The 15300-nt window shown below is 46.2% G+C and overlaps 4 protein-coding genes across 4 annotated transcripts; 1 reads left to right on the top strand and 3 right to left on the bottom strand.

The window, feature by feature from the left end:
- Positions 1 to 8668: 8668 nt before the first annotated feature.
- Positions 8669 to 10425, bottom strand: MYCFIDRAFT_211106 (uncharacterized protein). Its single transcript, XM_007927906.1, has 2 exons — positions 9949 to 10425; positions 8669 to 9030 (listed from the first exon to the last, which is right to left on the bottom strand). The coding sequence occupies exon 1, from the start codon at positions 10334 to 10336 to the stop codon at positions 9989 to 9991; it is 348 nt and encodes a 115-aa protein (XP_007926097.1). The 5' UTR covers positions 10337 to 10425; the 3' UTR covers positions 8669 to 9030; positions 9949 to 9988.
- Positions 8669 to 10425, top strand: MYCFIDRAFT_211107 (uncharacterized protein). The gene has a single exon (XM_007927907.1). It carries the CDS (start codon positions 9002 to 9004, stop codon positions 9797 to 9799), a length of 798 nt encoding a protein of 265 aa, XP_007926098.1. The 5' UTR covers positions 8669 to 9001; the 3' UTR covers positions 9800 to 10425.
- Positions 10426 to 11474: 1049 nt separating this feature from the next.
- MYCFIDRAFT_153411 (uncharacterized protein) lies at positions 11475 to 12454 on the bottom strand. Its single transcript, XM_007927905.1, has one exon. It carries the CDS (start codon positions 12182 to 12184, stop codon positions 11810 to 11812), a length of 375 nt encoding a protein of 124 aa, XP_007926096.1. The 5' UTR covers positions 12185 to 12454; the 3' UTR covers positions 11475 to 11809.
- On the bottom strand, positions 12221 to 12454 carry MYCFIDRAFT_136993 (uncharacterized protein; the record flags this gene model as incomplete). The annotated part of the gene is made up of 1 exon (XM_007927904.1): positions 12221 to 12454. One exon carries the CDS (start codon positions 12452 to 12454, stop codon positions 12221 to 12223), a length of 234 nt encoding a protein of 77 aa, XP_007926095.1.
- Positions 12455 to 15300: the final 2846 nt, after the last annotated feature.

The following is a 15300-nucleotide window of genomic DNA, read 5'->3' as shown; positions in this document are numbered from 1 at the left end:
TAAGTACCTATGTACAACTACGTAGTCTAAGTAGGATTCGAAAATCTATAAGTACTAAGGACTAAAAATGCCGGCTACGCTGCCGGCTACACTGCTAAGTCTTATAAAGGGCTTGCTTGAAGCTACGTATACATTCGTACACTTCTTAAAAACCGATAAATTATATAGTTCGAACCAGCTACTTATATAGTTGCTTAGCAAACCAACTCAAACCAAACTAGAGTTTCGGCTTAGCAAACTAAACTAAACTAACCCGAACTACTACGGGGTCTAATTGTCGGATTTGTAACTAATAAGAACGGCCGCTATCCTAATAATACACGGGTCCTAAAGATAGTGTCCTAGCTAGATCCTACCTATTAGAAGGATATCCGAACCTAGCTTAGAGTAGTCTCCTACTTCTATATCTAGGTCGAGAACTTTGTATTAGTATATAAGCCCTTATACGCCTTGCTTAAGAAGGATACTAAATTCGAATAGACCTCCGTTTACTAAGCGGCTAAGGATACGGTAACTAAGGCACTCGTTAGCGCACCTATACTAATATCTATTAACTACTTAGAGGGTACGGGTTTAATAATTGTTACTATTAACTCGAGCGGGGAAGGCTATAGCGAGATACTAATATAGTATAATTGTAAAGAACTATCTTTGCGACACCCTATCTAGTACGACTTAGGGCTATAGAAACCGATCGAGGCCCGGTACGATGCTAGCAAGCGAGAATGCCTTAGAGTCTATAAGGCTCTAAAGAAGTTCCGACTATAGCTCTTTAGTATATTCTTTCGCTTATAAATCGATGCTTAGACGCTAGTCTATTAGCTTAACTATATAGCCTCCGACCTGCTAAACTCTACGATAGCTCGGTAGGTTGCCTAGATCTATTTGTTTAACTTCGACGTCTTCTACGTTCCTAGTAAGAAGCATACTAGACCGGATAGCCTTTCTAGAAGGCCCGCTATAGAAGAGGACATCGCCGAGATAATAGAAGAAAAGGATATCGATACGGTAATTAACCGCACTTTCTTCGCTACCTTCTATATTAATACTATACTAGCGATTACTAGGCCTGCTACTAACGACTAACCTAGTAACTAACCTAGTAACTAGCCCGATAAGAACCCTACTACTAACGATAACGACTAGGCTAAAGCTAAGGCGGATAAACTAGAGAGGAATAATATCCTTAATAGAGTCTACTCCGACGACTCCTATTATATCGCCTACTTCCTAACCTATACGAAGAAAGCGCCTAGCCTATTAAAGAGTTAATACCGTCGGGTTATTCGCTACTCTCGACGATTCCTAGTTAAAGATCGAATCCTTTAGCGATAAGCGATAGTTAATATACCTCTCTAGCGTATTATTAACGACCTAGTAGCCCGATAAGAGATCCTTCGTTCCGTTTACGATAAGCTCGGCTACCGGGCGGCGGAGGGCACCTTCGATGTCCTTCGTCGGCGCTACTAGTAGGATAGCGTATAGGCTAATGTCTCCCGCTACTATAAGAGCTATCCTAAGTGCAATTTTAGGAATAGCTACCGACGTCTAGGAGAGCTACGTATTCCTACTACCTAATTAGTCGGAGAGCGATAGTATAGCGATAGGGTCTATCTTAGTCGCAATAATAGCTTATATATTATTTAAGAGGGTCTTTCTCGATAGCCGGAGGACTATTATTTCTATAAGGGCTACGGCGCTATTAATACTCGTAATATAGCTACCTTCCTATTTAAAGATCTGTTTTGCCGCTAGGGAATACCTTACGAGATTATCTTAGACAACGCTACGAACAATATAGCTAAAGAAGTTTAAGTGCTACTTGTTTCGTATAGGGCGAAAAACGTTCGTATCTCCCTATACTATCCCTAGTCGAATGCTATTATTAAGCGTAGCTATCGGTCTTTAATTAATGCCCTATCTAAGATAACTAATAGAGGGGATAGGTCCGTTCCTATCTCTACCCGCGTTCTAGCCCTTCTCTAGGCGGATCGAACTACTATTATCGATACGACTAGACTTACGCTAGCAGAGCTTATAATTAGGAGGGACGCCGTTCTTCCTATTAAGTTGTCCTATCGTACGTATAGCGTTTACAATTAGGGGTCTGTTCGTACGAGGGCAGATCTTCTTACCCTACGGGCTAAGGCTCTTAAGGATATAACTACGACTTCTTAGAAGGGTCTTACTCGACAACGGCGCCTTTATAAAGAGGCTAAATAGTATTTTAATAACTATAATGCTATTAATTAGGAACCTCTAAAGGTTAGCGATATAGTCCTCCTATACCGGTTAGAGCTAGAATATAGTTACTTCTATAAGCTAGCCTTTAAATAGAAAGGGCCTTATAGAGTATAGGAGGTCCTTTACGATAGTTCTACGTACCGTCTTTAGGAACTTAATAGTGCTACCTTAAAGCACTCGCACCCCCGGGCTAACCTAAAGAAGGTCGTCGAATTAAGGGAGCCTACCCGCCCTCCCCCGACCGAGGAGGAAGTTAATGCCTCTATAGACCCTCTACCTACTTTAGATGCCTATCGGGAGGAGGATCCTGCCGCGATTATAGATCCTGTTCTGCCCGACAACTATACGTATCCCTAGATACGTCTTAGTAAGCTATTAGGAATAACTTATAAACAAAGGGAGGGTTATATACGTATTAATTATACGTAGAGCATTTCCGATATTAATTCCGATAGTGAACTAGACTTCTAGCTATCTAACTCTAACTCCGAGGAGGAGCTCGACTAGTCTAGCGACGAAGACCGCCTAGAATTATAGCTAGATCCCGAGACTAAATAATTGCTTATCTTTCCCTGCCTCTACTATATTGTTTTCCTTGCCTTCTCCGCGCTGTTAATATAGTACCGCCCTATAGCTTTAGTCCTTACTGCTTGTTCCTACGGTATTAATGCTTATAGTTGTTACTCTCTTTTGCTTTTACTTTATCTATTATTCTACTCTTTAGCCTTCGAGATATTGCTATAACTTTATTCCTTTGCTCTTGTTTTTCTTTAGATAGAACTATACGAGGCGTGTTTTCCTAATAATACCCCGGGGGTAGCATTAGAAAGATAGCCAAACCTAACCCTCTACCCTCTAGGACTACTTCCCTCTAGCTTCCTAGACTCTAGCGACTACCCTTAGATATTAACTATAACAAGATACTCTACTAGAGACTATTCCTACCCTAATTAGTACTAGTTATATAGGACAACTAAGAAAGGGAGGTTCCCTTATCCCTCTCCCTTCCTACTACTTAGATAGATATAGTAACCTAGGCCTATAGCCTCTAAGAATAGGGACCTTAGGCTATTAAGCTTAGTATTTAGAAGAAGAAAGAAGGTGAACGTACGGACTACCTTTACGTACTTACTAATATAAAAGGTAATGCTGCACCTATAACGGCAGTGCTATAGGCTAATATATCGACTAATTAGCTACGCTAGGCCTAGGCGACTTGCTCCTCGTTACCGAGTATCTCTAGAGAAAAGCTAATACTACCCCGGGGGTATTATTAGTCCCGCTAGCCTTATTACTATAGATTTCTACTAGGGACTCGAACTAACTAGTTACATTTCGAGCACGCGAGAGTCTACGATAGCTAAAGTTTAATAAAAGGCGCGTAGTCGCTACTAGAAATTAGCTAGATCGATTATTAAACTTTAGCCTTTTCTAATAATAAAGAAGTCTCGTATATAGCTTCACTTTTATATATAGCCGTTATCCGTTTGCTTTACTAGCGCGGAATATACGGACTACGTTACCTTCGCACTATATTTAAGGCGAGCTTCCTAAGCTCCTTCTTCTACTCGATTACTAACTAACTCGCTACTACCTAACTATCCCCCCCTTCTATCTAAACCCTTTAATTATTATTATTAAGCAACGAATACACTTGCAAACTCGTTTACAACCTACTTCCGCTTCGGTCGACTATATCTTCCGGCGCCCCGAATCCGCTAGGCGCTAGTAGTAGTAACGACCTACCTACCTCTATTAACCTAAGCCTAGCTGCCCTAGTTCCGATCGAAGCCCTATCCGATAGCGCCTTAGCTGCTATAACTAGCCTCGAGCACTACTTCTAGATCGTTACCGCCCTTAAAGACCCTTAAAAGAAGATCTAGAACGCTCGCACTCTACTACGCGTTATTAATAGGAATATTAAGAAGGCTACTATCTTAGTTACGTACGGTATAAACAACTTGCGTTAGTCTATCGGTAAGCGTATCTTTAAGCGCGAGGTTCTTAACGATATAGATATCGAATAAGCCTTTCCTATCGTCTATAGCCTCGAGATAGCCGGTACCTAGATTCGTTTACGCTTTAAGACCCTCGACTAGGCCTTCGAATATTAGGGAGGACTAAGCAGTCTTCTTAAGAGCCTTATTAACTTCGCCTACGATAGACAAGAGCGTGCTAAGCAGGTCTCTTCGTTCGTTAATAAGTATAAGGTCTGTCTTTAAGGCGCCGAGTACCTTTCCTATACTATAATCTATCGCGTATCTACCGCTAGTAAGAAGGTAGGCAAGTAGTTACTTAACTTATCCTTTGCACTTAACGACTTTACGACAGCCTACTAGAAGAAGTACTACGATGTAATCGTTTAGGTAGATCTTAGTATATAGATAACTAAGGATTTACTAAAAGAGAAGAGCTATCGTATTAATAGTATAGGCTTTATTATTAAAGGTTAAGAGGCTCCTATCGTTAATATCCTTAAACGTAAGGCTCTTCGCCTAGAAACCGAGGCCGATACGGCTACTAGTCTTACGCTCGCTATAGAAATGCAGGCTAAAGATCGTCGCTCGACCTGCAATTATAAGGTCCCTTAAGAAGTTTAAGACGAGCGCGCTAAGGCCGAAGTAGCGCGTAAGAAGGCATTGTATACTCGCTAGGCCCTCCGTAAGGCTACTAAGAAGTATAGTACCCCTTCTAGTACCGACTATAGTACTAACTATAGTACTAACTATAGTAACTCGGATATTAATATACTAGATATACTACTAGAAGATATCTCCTCCGAAGGCTCCTTTAGCGAGCGTAGAGATAGAGGCCTCTCGCCGATCCTATTAACTAAGAATATCTATAGTTCCTATAAGGGCGACTCTATTACGTATCTTATTACCGAAATCGATATAGTTCCTAAGGCCTCTATAGGCAAAGCTCCTACCGCTCTATCTATCTATTAATAGCTCGACGACCTTAGTAAGCTAGGTAAAGAGCGGTTTACTATATATGCTAACTATATTAAGAAGGCTACTAAGGTCTATAGTCTCTATACTAGTGCTAAGGCGAGTGTCCTCGTCGGTCGCTTATTAAAGATTAGTCGCGAGGTTGCTAGTTAGGATGCCTTTACTACCCTTAAGACTAGTTATACTAACTAGTTTCCTAGACGTCCTACTACCGCCCCGACCTCCCTAGAACTCTACGTATTTAACCCTACTAGTACTATTACTCGCGATCTTACGCCGACTAAGCGTCGGTATAAGTTAATTACTAGCATTCTCGGCTAAGGTACCTCCTTCGACCGCTTTCGTTAGACTAGTAATGCTATCTTCCCTCGGGTCTTCGGTTAGATACAGTCGCCTCGTAGAGCGTACCTTCCTCTTATCGTCGACCTAATATAGGAGGAGTTTCGTATATTCTTTTAGTATATACGTAAACTGCCTAAGTCTAAGTAGGAAGGCCGTAATACCCTTTAAACCTATAGAGTAAGCAACTAAATCGTCCGTTAGTATCCCGCCTTATAGCTCTTAGCCGTTGCCCTTCGACCTAATTATATATACGAGCTTATCTCTGTCCCTAAGCCTACTAAGTACTTTAAGGTAGGTAATAGTAGTTATAAGAACTGCCCTACTAAGGAGACTTCTCGTCTCGGACAAGATATAGTTAAGCTCGCGGCTAGTAAGGGTGCTAGCTATCTACGTATTAAGGTTTCTCTTATGTCTAAGGATAAGACCGCCTATTTAACTATTATCGAAGGTATATACGAACTAGAGGTCTTCGAGAACTAGGTTAAGAAGCTTAATGCCCGTAGCCTAGTTCTACTAAACAAGATTAGCAAGCTTACTAATAAGCACCTTACTAACAACGACCTCGGCTATATATTCGATAGTTAGCCTAACGAAGGCGAGGTAGCTTAGTAGATCCTTAACCCTCTAAAGGAATGCGAAGTCTCTATTTAGATACTATACCTTCTATATAGCGATCTAAAGCCCGAGAGCGACCGTATATTAATCGACCTAGGCTACTCTTATATTATCGATAGTACTAAGATTAAGGGCTACGACAACTTAACCGTCGCTAAGGTTACTAAGGCGTACTATAATCTAACCGCCCTTCTAGGTTCTAATACCTTCGTACCGTTCGCCTTCCCTACTACTATCTTAGTCGAAGGCCTTAGTTACATTTCTAATACCCTAGTCGGTAGAATTCCTTAGTTAAGTTACGTTGTTTAGAACGAAGTTAAACAAATCCTCTAGTTTAGTAAGGAGGAGCTTAAGGACTATCTACGCGAGTAGGAGAAGGCTATATAGGACAAGGCTACTAACCTCCTCGTTAATTAAGCTTACTTCGAGGTAGAGTACTTTAGCGCTAATAGCTTTAATACCTATAGAGGAGTTTAGGAGAATCGACTAGCTAATAAGGTTATTACTAGTAAGGATTACGGTACGTTAAAGTAGCAGCAAGTTAGCGTAGTAGATTAGTTGCTTAGGAAGTTGTTTTTGTATATTAATAGAATCTAGGAACAATGCTACCCCGGGGGTATTATTATAGAGTTTCTAAAAAATAGCCTTAGCTAAGATACCCGAGGTGCCCTATATAACTGTTTGTTTAGAGCGCGCAATATAAAGCGTATCTAGTTAGATACGAAGAAAGGGAGGGATATTAGCTAGTAACCGGCCCTATATACCTAGGCTAAGTTTTAAGCCTATATAAGAGGCCTCCTTCTATATTATAGATAGAGTACTAACCTCGTATAGTATATTGTTTATATTACACTTCTATAATGCCTATATTGCAGGGCTCTAGTTATTAGCCTAAGCAACCGTCTTGTTATCCTATTATACTAAATATAGCTGCCTATATTACTATAGGTTATATTACCCTCGGTAGCCTATACTATTACTATAAGTAGTAGTAGTAGTAGTATTAGTTTCCGTCCTTTACTAAGAAGCACTATACCGCGCTTCTTTAGCTTATTAAGTACCTAGTTAGTACTCTAAGCCGTAGCTTATACTTCCGAGGTATATAGAATAAGAACGAGCTTAACTTTGTTAGATACTATAACGCTTCCTAGGCTAATAATCCGATTACTCGTCGCTCTATAGGAGGCTTCTACTTTACTATTACTAGCGGACCTCTATTATATAAGTCCGGCTATTAGACGCTTATTATACTATCGTCTATAGAAGCCGAGTATATTTAGTTAATAACTAGTACGAAGAAGGCTATTATACTAGGTCGGTTATTAGAGGAAATTAGTTATAAGGGCACTATTAAGCCTATTACGCTATACGAGGATAATTAGTTAGTAATCGCTATTACTTAGTTAACGAGTATTAATAGCCGTACTAAGTATATAGATGCTAGGGTCTACTATATCCGCGAGAAGATCGCTAATATTACTATCGTTATTACCTAAATTAGTATATACGACTAGATCGCTAATAGCTTTACTAAGCCGCTTAATAAGCTTAAGTATAGTCGCTTTGTTTAGTAGTTAAACTTAGTAGATTATAAGGCTGCGATTAAGAGCGCCGCTTAGCCTACTACTAAGTACTAAATAGATAGTTTGCTAATAATACCCCGGGGGTAGTATTAGTCCTAGGTCGGCGATATATTATTTGTTTGTTTGTTTAATTAGCCTAAAAGTAGTCTAGTTGTTTCTATACCTAATACCCCTTTGTTTGCCTTAGTAGTTTGCTTGTTTGGCTGTATACACGCGATAAGGGGGTGACTTGGAGAGTGTATGTAGCTGGCTATCACGTGCATAATGCCTGAGGCTACAACTGTGCACACTTCATCTTTGGGCTTTCTGTAGATTAGCCCTCTTCTGAATACAACACAGTTTACATCAAGTGGAGGTGGGTGAGTGGCGTGGTATGGGGGCTCAACTCCATGACTAGCGAGGTCCTGCTGGCTAGCACCTCATCTAGGGTAGGACATGTTGCAGACAGTCGGCTGAAATAGGAGCATCAGTACCACTGGAGAAAGTCGTAGATAGGATGTCACGAAGCCTTCAAGTGCGCCCATGTATAGAACGCGAGACGTCCGAATGACGCATGCTGAGATGAAGAAAGGTACATGTATGAGGGAAGGTGGTACGTGAGGTGGTGGGGTGGTGAGGTGGTGAGGTGGTGAGGTGGAAGGAAGGCGGACGGTGGCGTGGAAGGTTCGGACGCGAGCCTGATTGGAGGCAGGTGTGAATGTGGCCGAGCGGCAAATGCGCGGCTTTGATTGGACAACGACTTCACATCTTCCTGCACGACCTCCACCGACGAGCATGTACGCGCTCTGCTGCAGCTTGCCAATAGTCTCGTTCACAGTGTGCTGCGCGATGCGATGCAGGACACGGCTAGCTACTACCGCACGCCGAGCTGTGAAGCATATACATACCCGCCCTGCCCTCACGCAGCACTCCCTTCCCTTTCTCTTCAGCAAGCGTGTCAATCCAAGAGCTGGGTTTTAGTTTTTATCCTCTTTTCTGTTTTCTTGTCTGTTAATCAGGGCCTGGTGCTCATCGCCACTATACTACTCACTGATAATTGCCCCAACCTCACCGCCGATCCCCAATCCAGAAGAAAAACCAACAAAACTCATCCCCATTAACACTTCCATTCTACGCTAGTCGCCGGCCGACTATCAACCACCAACCACTAATTCTCAGTCTCTTGCTTGCTCAGCACGACTTCCGACAAATCGCAATTCTTTTCTCCCTAATTACGATTCTTGCACGAAGAAACCACATACACACCTCAACGGAATCAATATCATCATGGCCGCTATCCAGCTCAACTTCACTCTCCGCACCTCGGCAAACGTCAAGACCGTCCACTTGCTCGGGTCCTGGGACAACTACAAGGGACAACTCCCACTCTCCAAGGACTCCTCCAAGCAGGGTGGCTGGAAGGGCACTTTCCGCTTCCAGGGCCAGACTCTCAAGCAAGGCCAGCGATACTGGTACTACTACATCATCGATGGCTACCACGTCTCCCACGATCCGGCCCGCGAGTCCGTCACCGAACCCACCACCGGCCGCAAGTTGAACACTCTCGACATTCCCAACGGCAAGGTTGCCGAACAACCCGTATCCTCATCCAAGGCAGCTCGCCAATCCCGCCGCATCTCTTCCAACGGCGTCCCAAAGGGTCGACCCCTCGACAAATCCGAAATCGTCAGCCCAAAGCCATACAAACCACAAGAGACCCGCAAAGTCCGCACCGAGCAGTTCGCGCATCCGACTCTCGAGCAGCTCACCGCCAAATTCGCCCAGCAGCAAATCGAGGAGTCTTCTTCCGAAGAAGAATCCGAGCCCGACAGTGATGCGGAATCTGATGTTCCATCACTCAGCTCTCGTAGCAGCAACAGCTCGACTCCTTCTTCCGTCTCCAGCACCAGCTCTTGCTGCACTTGCGAGCGCTACGGTATCACTCGTGCTGGTGCTCGCGTCAAGTTGGACTGCGGCGGCAACCGTTGCGGCTACTCCGATGGCTCTGACTGCTCCAGTGAGTCCGAGGACGACTACAAGCGAGGCACGACCCGGCGCCACGGCATCGTCATTCGCGGCCACTGAATGATGATGAGACATACGACCTTTCCATGATAATTGATTGAAGGTGTTCCACGAATTTTGGACGCCACTGATGATGATGATTTCCGTTCTTTGTTGTAACACATGTATTTTGGTTTTACGACGGAAGATACCATACCTTACGACCTCCTCCGATTGATTGACACGTGCGCACTTGGGGTCCGCTGGCATTCAGCCGGCCTGCTTGTCAGCTTTTTTCCACGCGCCGTGGATGTTTTTGGGGAGTGCAGTGTGGTTCTTTCGCAGACTACATGTCTTGCGCGCTCTCAGGTAGCGACCTGCGGACACACGACAAATTTCAGCACTTTGCAAGAGATATCTTGCATCGCTAATGCTGAGGATGGGGATGGGGAGGGGATGAGAGGAAAGCCGAAGAGGAGGGTCTTTTCTTTGCGGCATGCCTGCAATACAGATGCTGCAGATGAGGGAGTGAGAGAGGGAGGGAGGGAGGTCATTGGGAATGAAGCATGCAGGAAGGAAGAAAGCAGCGATGCTCGGATCGCTTTGGCTTTCATACATAGACAAGGAAAATTCACCGCATGCTGACCTCCTTCGAACAATTTTGCCCTGCCTTTGATCTTTTCCACGGGCATGCGCGCATTGAGCTGACCTTCCTGTGCCTGGGACCCCGTTTCATTGAACTGAGATGCAGTGCACCTGTGCATTCATTCCCATCGGCCAAGCGCCCAGAGATATCCTAGTTACCTGGTACTAAAGTGGATTCTACATGTAGATCTCTACGAGCGAAGGACTCTCATGAACTGGTACGGCCATTGCAAAAGGCTTCCACCCCAAGTGGTAGGCATGTGGCTCGGCAATACCAAATCCAGTCAATATTCTACCGCTCTCGGCTTTTCGAGGGCCCAGACTTTCAAGATATTGTTCACTTTCACGACGTGTGGTTGGTTGGTGATTATTGTCTACTTCCTCAACATCATCGCTTTTGCCAGGCTTGTTCGTTTTTAAAAAAAAATGCAGAAATTTTTGCGAGATTTTCAATTTTTTTTTTTTTTTGGTGGTTGTTGTTGTTGTTAGAATTCGGAGCTAAGAATTTTTTTCGCATCTTAGTTGTTCCGGAGTGGCGAGGAATTGGGGCTCGGGAGGTGTTTCTGTAGTAGTAATCGACAGGAATACTCTAGGGCGTAAATAATAATAATGAGGGTGTGGCCTAGGTGTTAATTAGGAGCTTATTAGGATTAGAAAGTAGTGTTCTTGCTATATAGTCGTATATGATTACTAATACTAGTCGCCGTAATATACGTAGTCTTCTAGAGAGTTCGATGTCTACTGCTTACTGTCGGTTACGCACCTTAATATAGACTTCATCCCATTCAAGTCATGTGCCACGACTCTGCTTCGTTGCTCAAGGACTTTGCTATGGCTGATGTTCTTCCAAGTCCCAACTTGGAAACCTGCTTGCTGTCTACAGCTCTAAATATAGAGTTCGAAGGGAGCGAGCTGCTAACTTGAAAGGGAAAGCGTTATAGAACTTGGCTGCCTGTTTGAGTCAGCGGGGTTTGTAGACAAGATGGAAGTCTTGTCGTTCGAAGGTAGCGCCTGGTGAAGATACTTGATTGCGAAGCTCTGAAATAAAGTACGTGGCCAATTGCTTCCCGCTAGCAGCTTTTCGCCTTGTAAAGGACGCGATTGGTCGTGTGGCAAAATTGAGAGTAGCTACAGAAAGTTTCGATCCATCCTATGATTGCCAAGGAAAGCTGTCTCCGTGCATGTGCAGGAATTACGAAGCAAGTACCGTACCTGGGTGTGATGAAATAACTGTAGATCGTGTGAAGATGATCAAGGATTAATAAGAATACATGTATTGAAAGATCTGGTGTGCCTGCCCGCGATGACGTCCTCGTTAGCCCGGCTAGAGGTGGGGATCAATCGTAGATTACAAGCATTGCCAATGCCACGCGAAAACGCTCGCAGTCCCAACTCCGATGTAAATGCTAGGAGTTCCGTTATAAGATCAAAGCACAATCGAAATGTCTAGGGTGGTACTCTGCTGTTGGCCTTGTTCTGTAGCTTCCGTGTTGTCACGGGATCGTTGCTGTGTGCATGGTTTATGCAAGCTGCCGCGTAGCTTAAGCTTCGTTCTGCACCGCCGATCCGGAAGAGCTTCATCCTTGATCTTCTACTCCCGCCATTCCTTCGTGCCCTCGAGACAGGTTGACAGGTTCCGTGAGGGCGTCCGGCATCTGTCACTGCCGAATGCTTCTCCCAGAAACGCGAGCAATGGATGTTGTGTCCAGATTTGTCGAATATGGGTGTGGGATCACATGAGAGAGATTCTCTTGGATCGCAGGAGTGCCTTGCGATGGCGATAAGCACCTTGCTGTTCGTGTGGACGGGGCTGTGTAGCATGCTAGGTGTCCGCTGATACTGTCGACAACGGGAATGTCACGGTATATAAGAGCTCCAGCCGCCACTTGCATAGCCCGAATCAGACAATTGGTGTCTCCGTTTGTCGGGCTGTGACCGATATTTAGAATGTTGTTCGCAAGCGTAGCCGACTAGGACGGTTTTCTCCTGGACACAGTGCCCTCGTTGCGCCCTCGCGGCGCAGGGGTCGACAGCGTGTTTGTAGTATAAGCATCGACACACCGAGTATCGTTCCACCACCTGTAGACACATGGCCTCGAATGTTCCGACTGAGGGCTCCAGTAGGACAAGCAGACGTCCAGGCGGATAACGCTGATCAACGCAGCATAGAAGTAGAATGAGTAGGCGAAGCAAGATATGTGCGGTGGAGGCAGGAGTCGGCGGTGTCAAGTGTAAGAGCGTCAGTGGCAGCTTGGGCTAAGCCATCTTATAAACGTTCTCGGACGTCGAGTGCAGGACTGCGGGATAAGTAATAGGGTCAGTCAGAAGGCTGCCATGCACATCATCATCCGTAGACAGCATTCCGCATGGCAGCCGATGACCCTTCCGTCATGCTATAGGCCAGTGAGGGTAGTCTTGGGTGCAGTAGTGAGGCTCCGCTCGCGGGCACGTCCGAGCTGGCATCAAGGCCAGATGTAGTCTCAGAGACTAGGCCAGATGGAGTCGAGACGGAGACTGCGGTCTGCTTGTGCTAGTCCTCTGGAGGCCGAGGCCGATCCAGCGCAGCCGTGATGACTCCGCCGGCTTGTGATCAGGGATAGGACAGGACTAACGGTGCTGGTCGTGAGAGGGTCGTCAGCGGTCCGAGTAGCATGCGCATGCCTTCCCACTTTTGCCAGACTGCATCTGAGGTTCGCGGGAGCCTTGCCACGCTAGAAGTCACTAGCGATGCTGCTCCGCGCTGGTGGGCAGACATACTGCTGGAGACGGCGAATAGTGGGAAGGTGCAATGCATGGGAGTGCGGCCGGGGATCAGGGAAGCGGAACCTTTACCTTTACATCCCTGCTCCCACGTTGTTGCTGCTCCCTGCTCTTGCTCACCAAGTGACGAAGCAGACTTCTTCGCTTCACTGCAGCCGTCAGCAATCGACGAGGCTCGGGGCGGATGCAGGTCCAAACAACAACTCGGACGACGCGGCCTCACCGCCCACGAGGTGTATGGCGTTCTTTCTCGCTTGTCTGCCGCTCCACGCAGCGGCTTCAAATACAAGCAGACACCATTTTCTCACGGCTGGCGGCACGCAGGCGGTGGACGTGTTGCTGCTACGAGGTTACCGTACATCACGCTCACACAATCAAGATCAGTTGTCCCGAGTATCCTGGACAGGAAGACCATCGCCGATCAGCCATCCAAGTCCTCATCACCATTCGCAGCATCTGCCCTATTTTCAGCGGGAAGCTACGCGTGGGGGCCAAATAGCGTCTTGTCCAACGCCCGTCGTGCAGCAAGGCGCAAGCCAAGCCACCTTCAAAAGGATGCCAAATGCTTGTCCAAAGCATCGTTCGGACGGCAAAAACGAATGCAAGCGGCCTTGCGGCTTACGCTCCCGCGGTGAACGTATAGATGGACTACGGCCACTCACAGTGCCTATAGACATTTTCCTCCCTTTGAACCTGAAGCCTCACACGTGGCCTTCGTGCCGTGCTTCCTTCGTCTCACCGCAGATTTCCTGGACGGAGAGGTGACTGGATCGACGCAACCCTGTACATGTAACGGTGGCTCCTTCGTCCTGCAGGATGGACGCGGCATTTGACTTCACACCGGTGGTCTGGCACTGGGATTTCGAGGCTGTTGCTGGACATGATTAATTTGACAGCACTTGGTAATCAGGCAACAGCCTCGTGAGGCGAACGATCCTCGCAGGTAGTGCCGAGCGAGCCGAGGCTGGATTTACTGCCACCACCGATACTATGCTGCATGTGAAATCAAAGCTACCTGGCCGGCTCTAGCTCATCGCCGAAGGAATCTGATGTAGGTGAAGTTTGAGGCGCAGACGGCAGGTACGTACGCACTGCTCCAAATTCATTCAAAACTATCCAAATCTGCACATGTATCTCGCGATGCTCCGAGTATCCGCGAACACGATTCCCTGATGCGCCGGAACGCCAATCACGCTGTTGCTCTACGAGCTTCCGTTCACCTTGGCTTCTTCTTGTGTCTGCTGATGAAGAGGCAAGGATTTTTGTGGGGCCGGGTTGAGGATGCCCGCTGCGTCAATGAGTGGCGCAGATGGGTTCAACTCCAGACCAAATCCGGGCTTGTCCAGAATTGCAACATCAAGGTAACCTTGCGTCGGAATCGGCTCATTCGTGAACAAGTTTCCAAACACCGGCAGGACGCTCTTGCCATCAGGCGAATTGGCCAGATATTCTTGGAATGGACTGTGGGCCTGAGATACGACGAAGTGGTACGAGTATGGCCCACTCGCATGAGGCACGACAGGAATATCGTAAGCTGCGGCCATCGCGGATACCTTCAGAAGCTCCGTCAGTCCGCCGACCCACATTACATCTGGCTGGAGGATGTCGAGGTTGCGACCCTCGATGAGCTTTCTGAAGCCATATCTCGAGTATTCGTGCTCGCCCGTGGTGAACTTGATCGTAGGATGGGCGCGTTTGAGCAGTGCCTGGCCATCGAAATCGTCAGGCGAAAGACATTCCTCCCACCAATCGATATTCAAATCTTTGCACTTCTCGACCAGTTCGATTGTGTATGGGACATTGAGACTCATGTAGCAGTCAACTCTCAGTGGAAAGTCTGGACCAACTTCTGATCTCTTTTGTCGCAGGTACTCGATATTCTTCCTCATGCCCTCAGGGCCCTCACCTGGGCTATATGGAAGCGCGACCTTGGCTCCTGTGAATCCTGCCTCTTTCGCTGATGCTGGCTCCGGGCCAGTACAGTAGAAGTGTAGTCTTTCTCGGGTTGCTCCGCCGATGAGCTTGTACACTGGCTCATTTCGTATCTTGCCTTGAAGATCCCACAGGGCAAGGTCAATAACGGATATGACGGCTACCGGGAGACCTTTCCGACCATAAAACATAGACGCTCGGTACATCTGCTCAAACAGATGGTTTGTGTCTCTCGGATCTAGTCC

Source organism: Pseudocercospora fijiensis (genome assembly GCF_000340215.1).
Source record: "Pseudocercospora fijiensis CIRAD86 unplaced genomic scaffold MYCFIscaffold_4, whole genome shotgun sequence".
Lineage (NCBI taxonomy): Eukaryota > Fungi > Ascomycota > Dothideomycetes > Mycosphaerellales > Mycosphaerellaceae > Pseudocercospora > Pseudocercospora fijiensis.
Note: the sequence above shows the minus strand (reverse complement) of the source record. Positions and strands in the feature narration are given on the sequence as shown.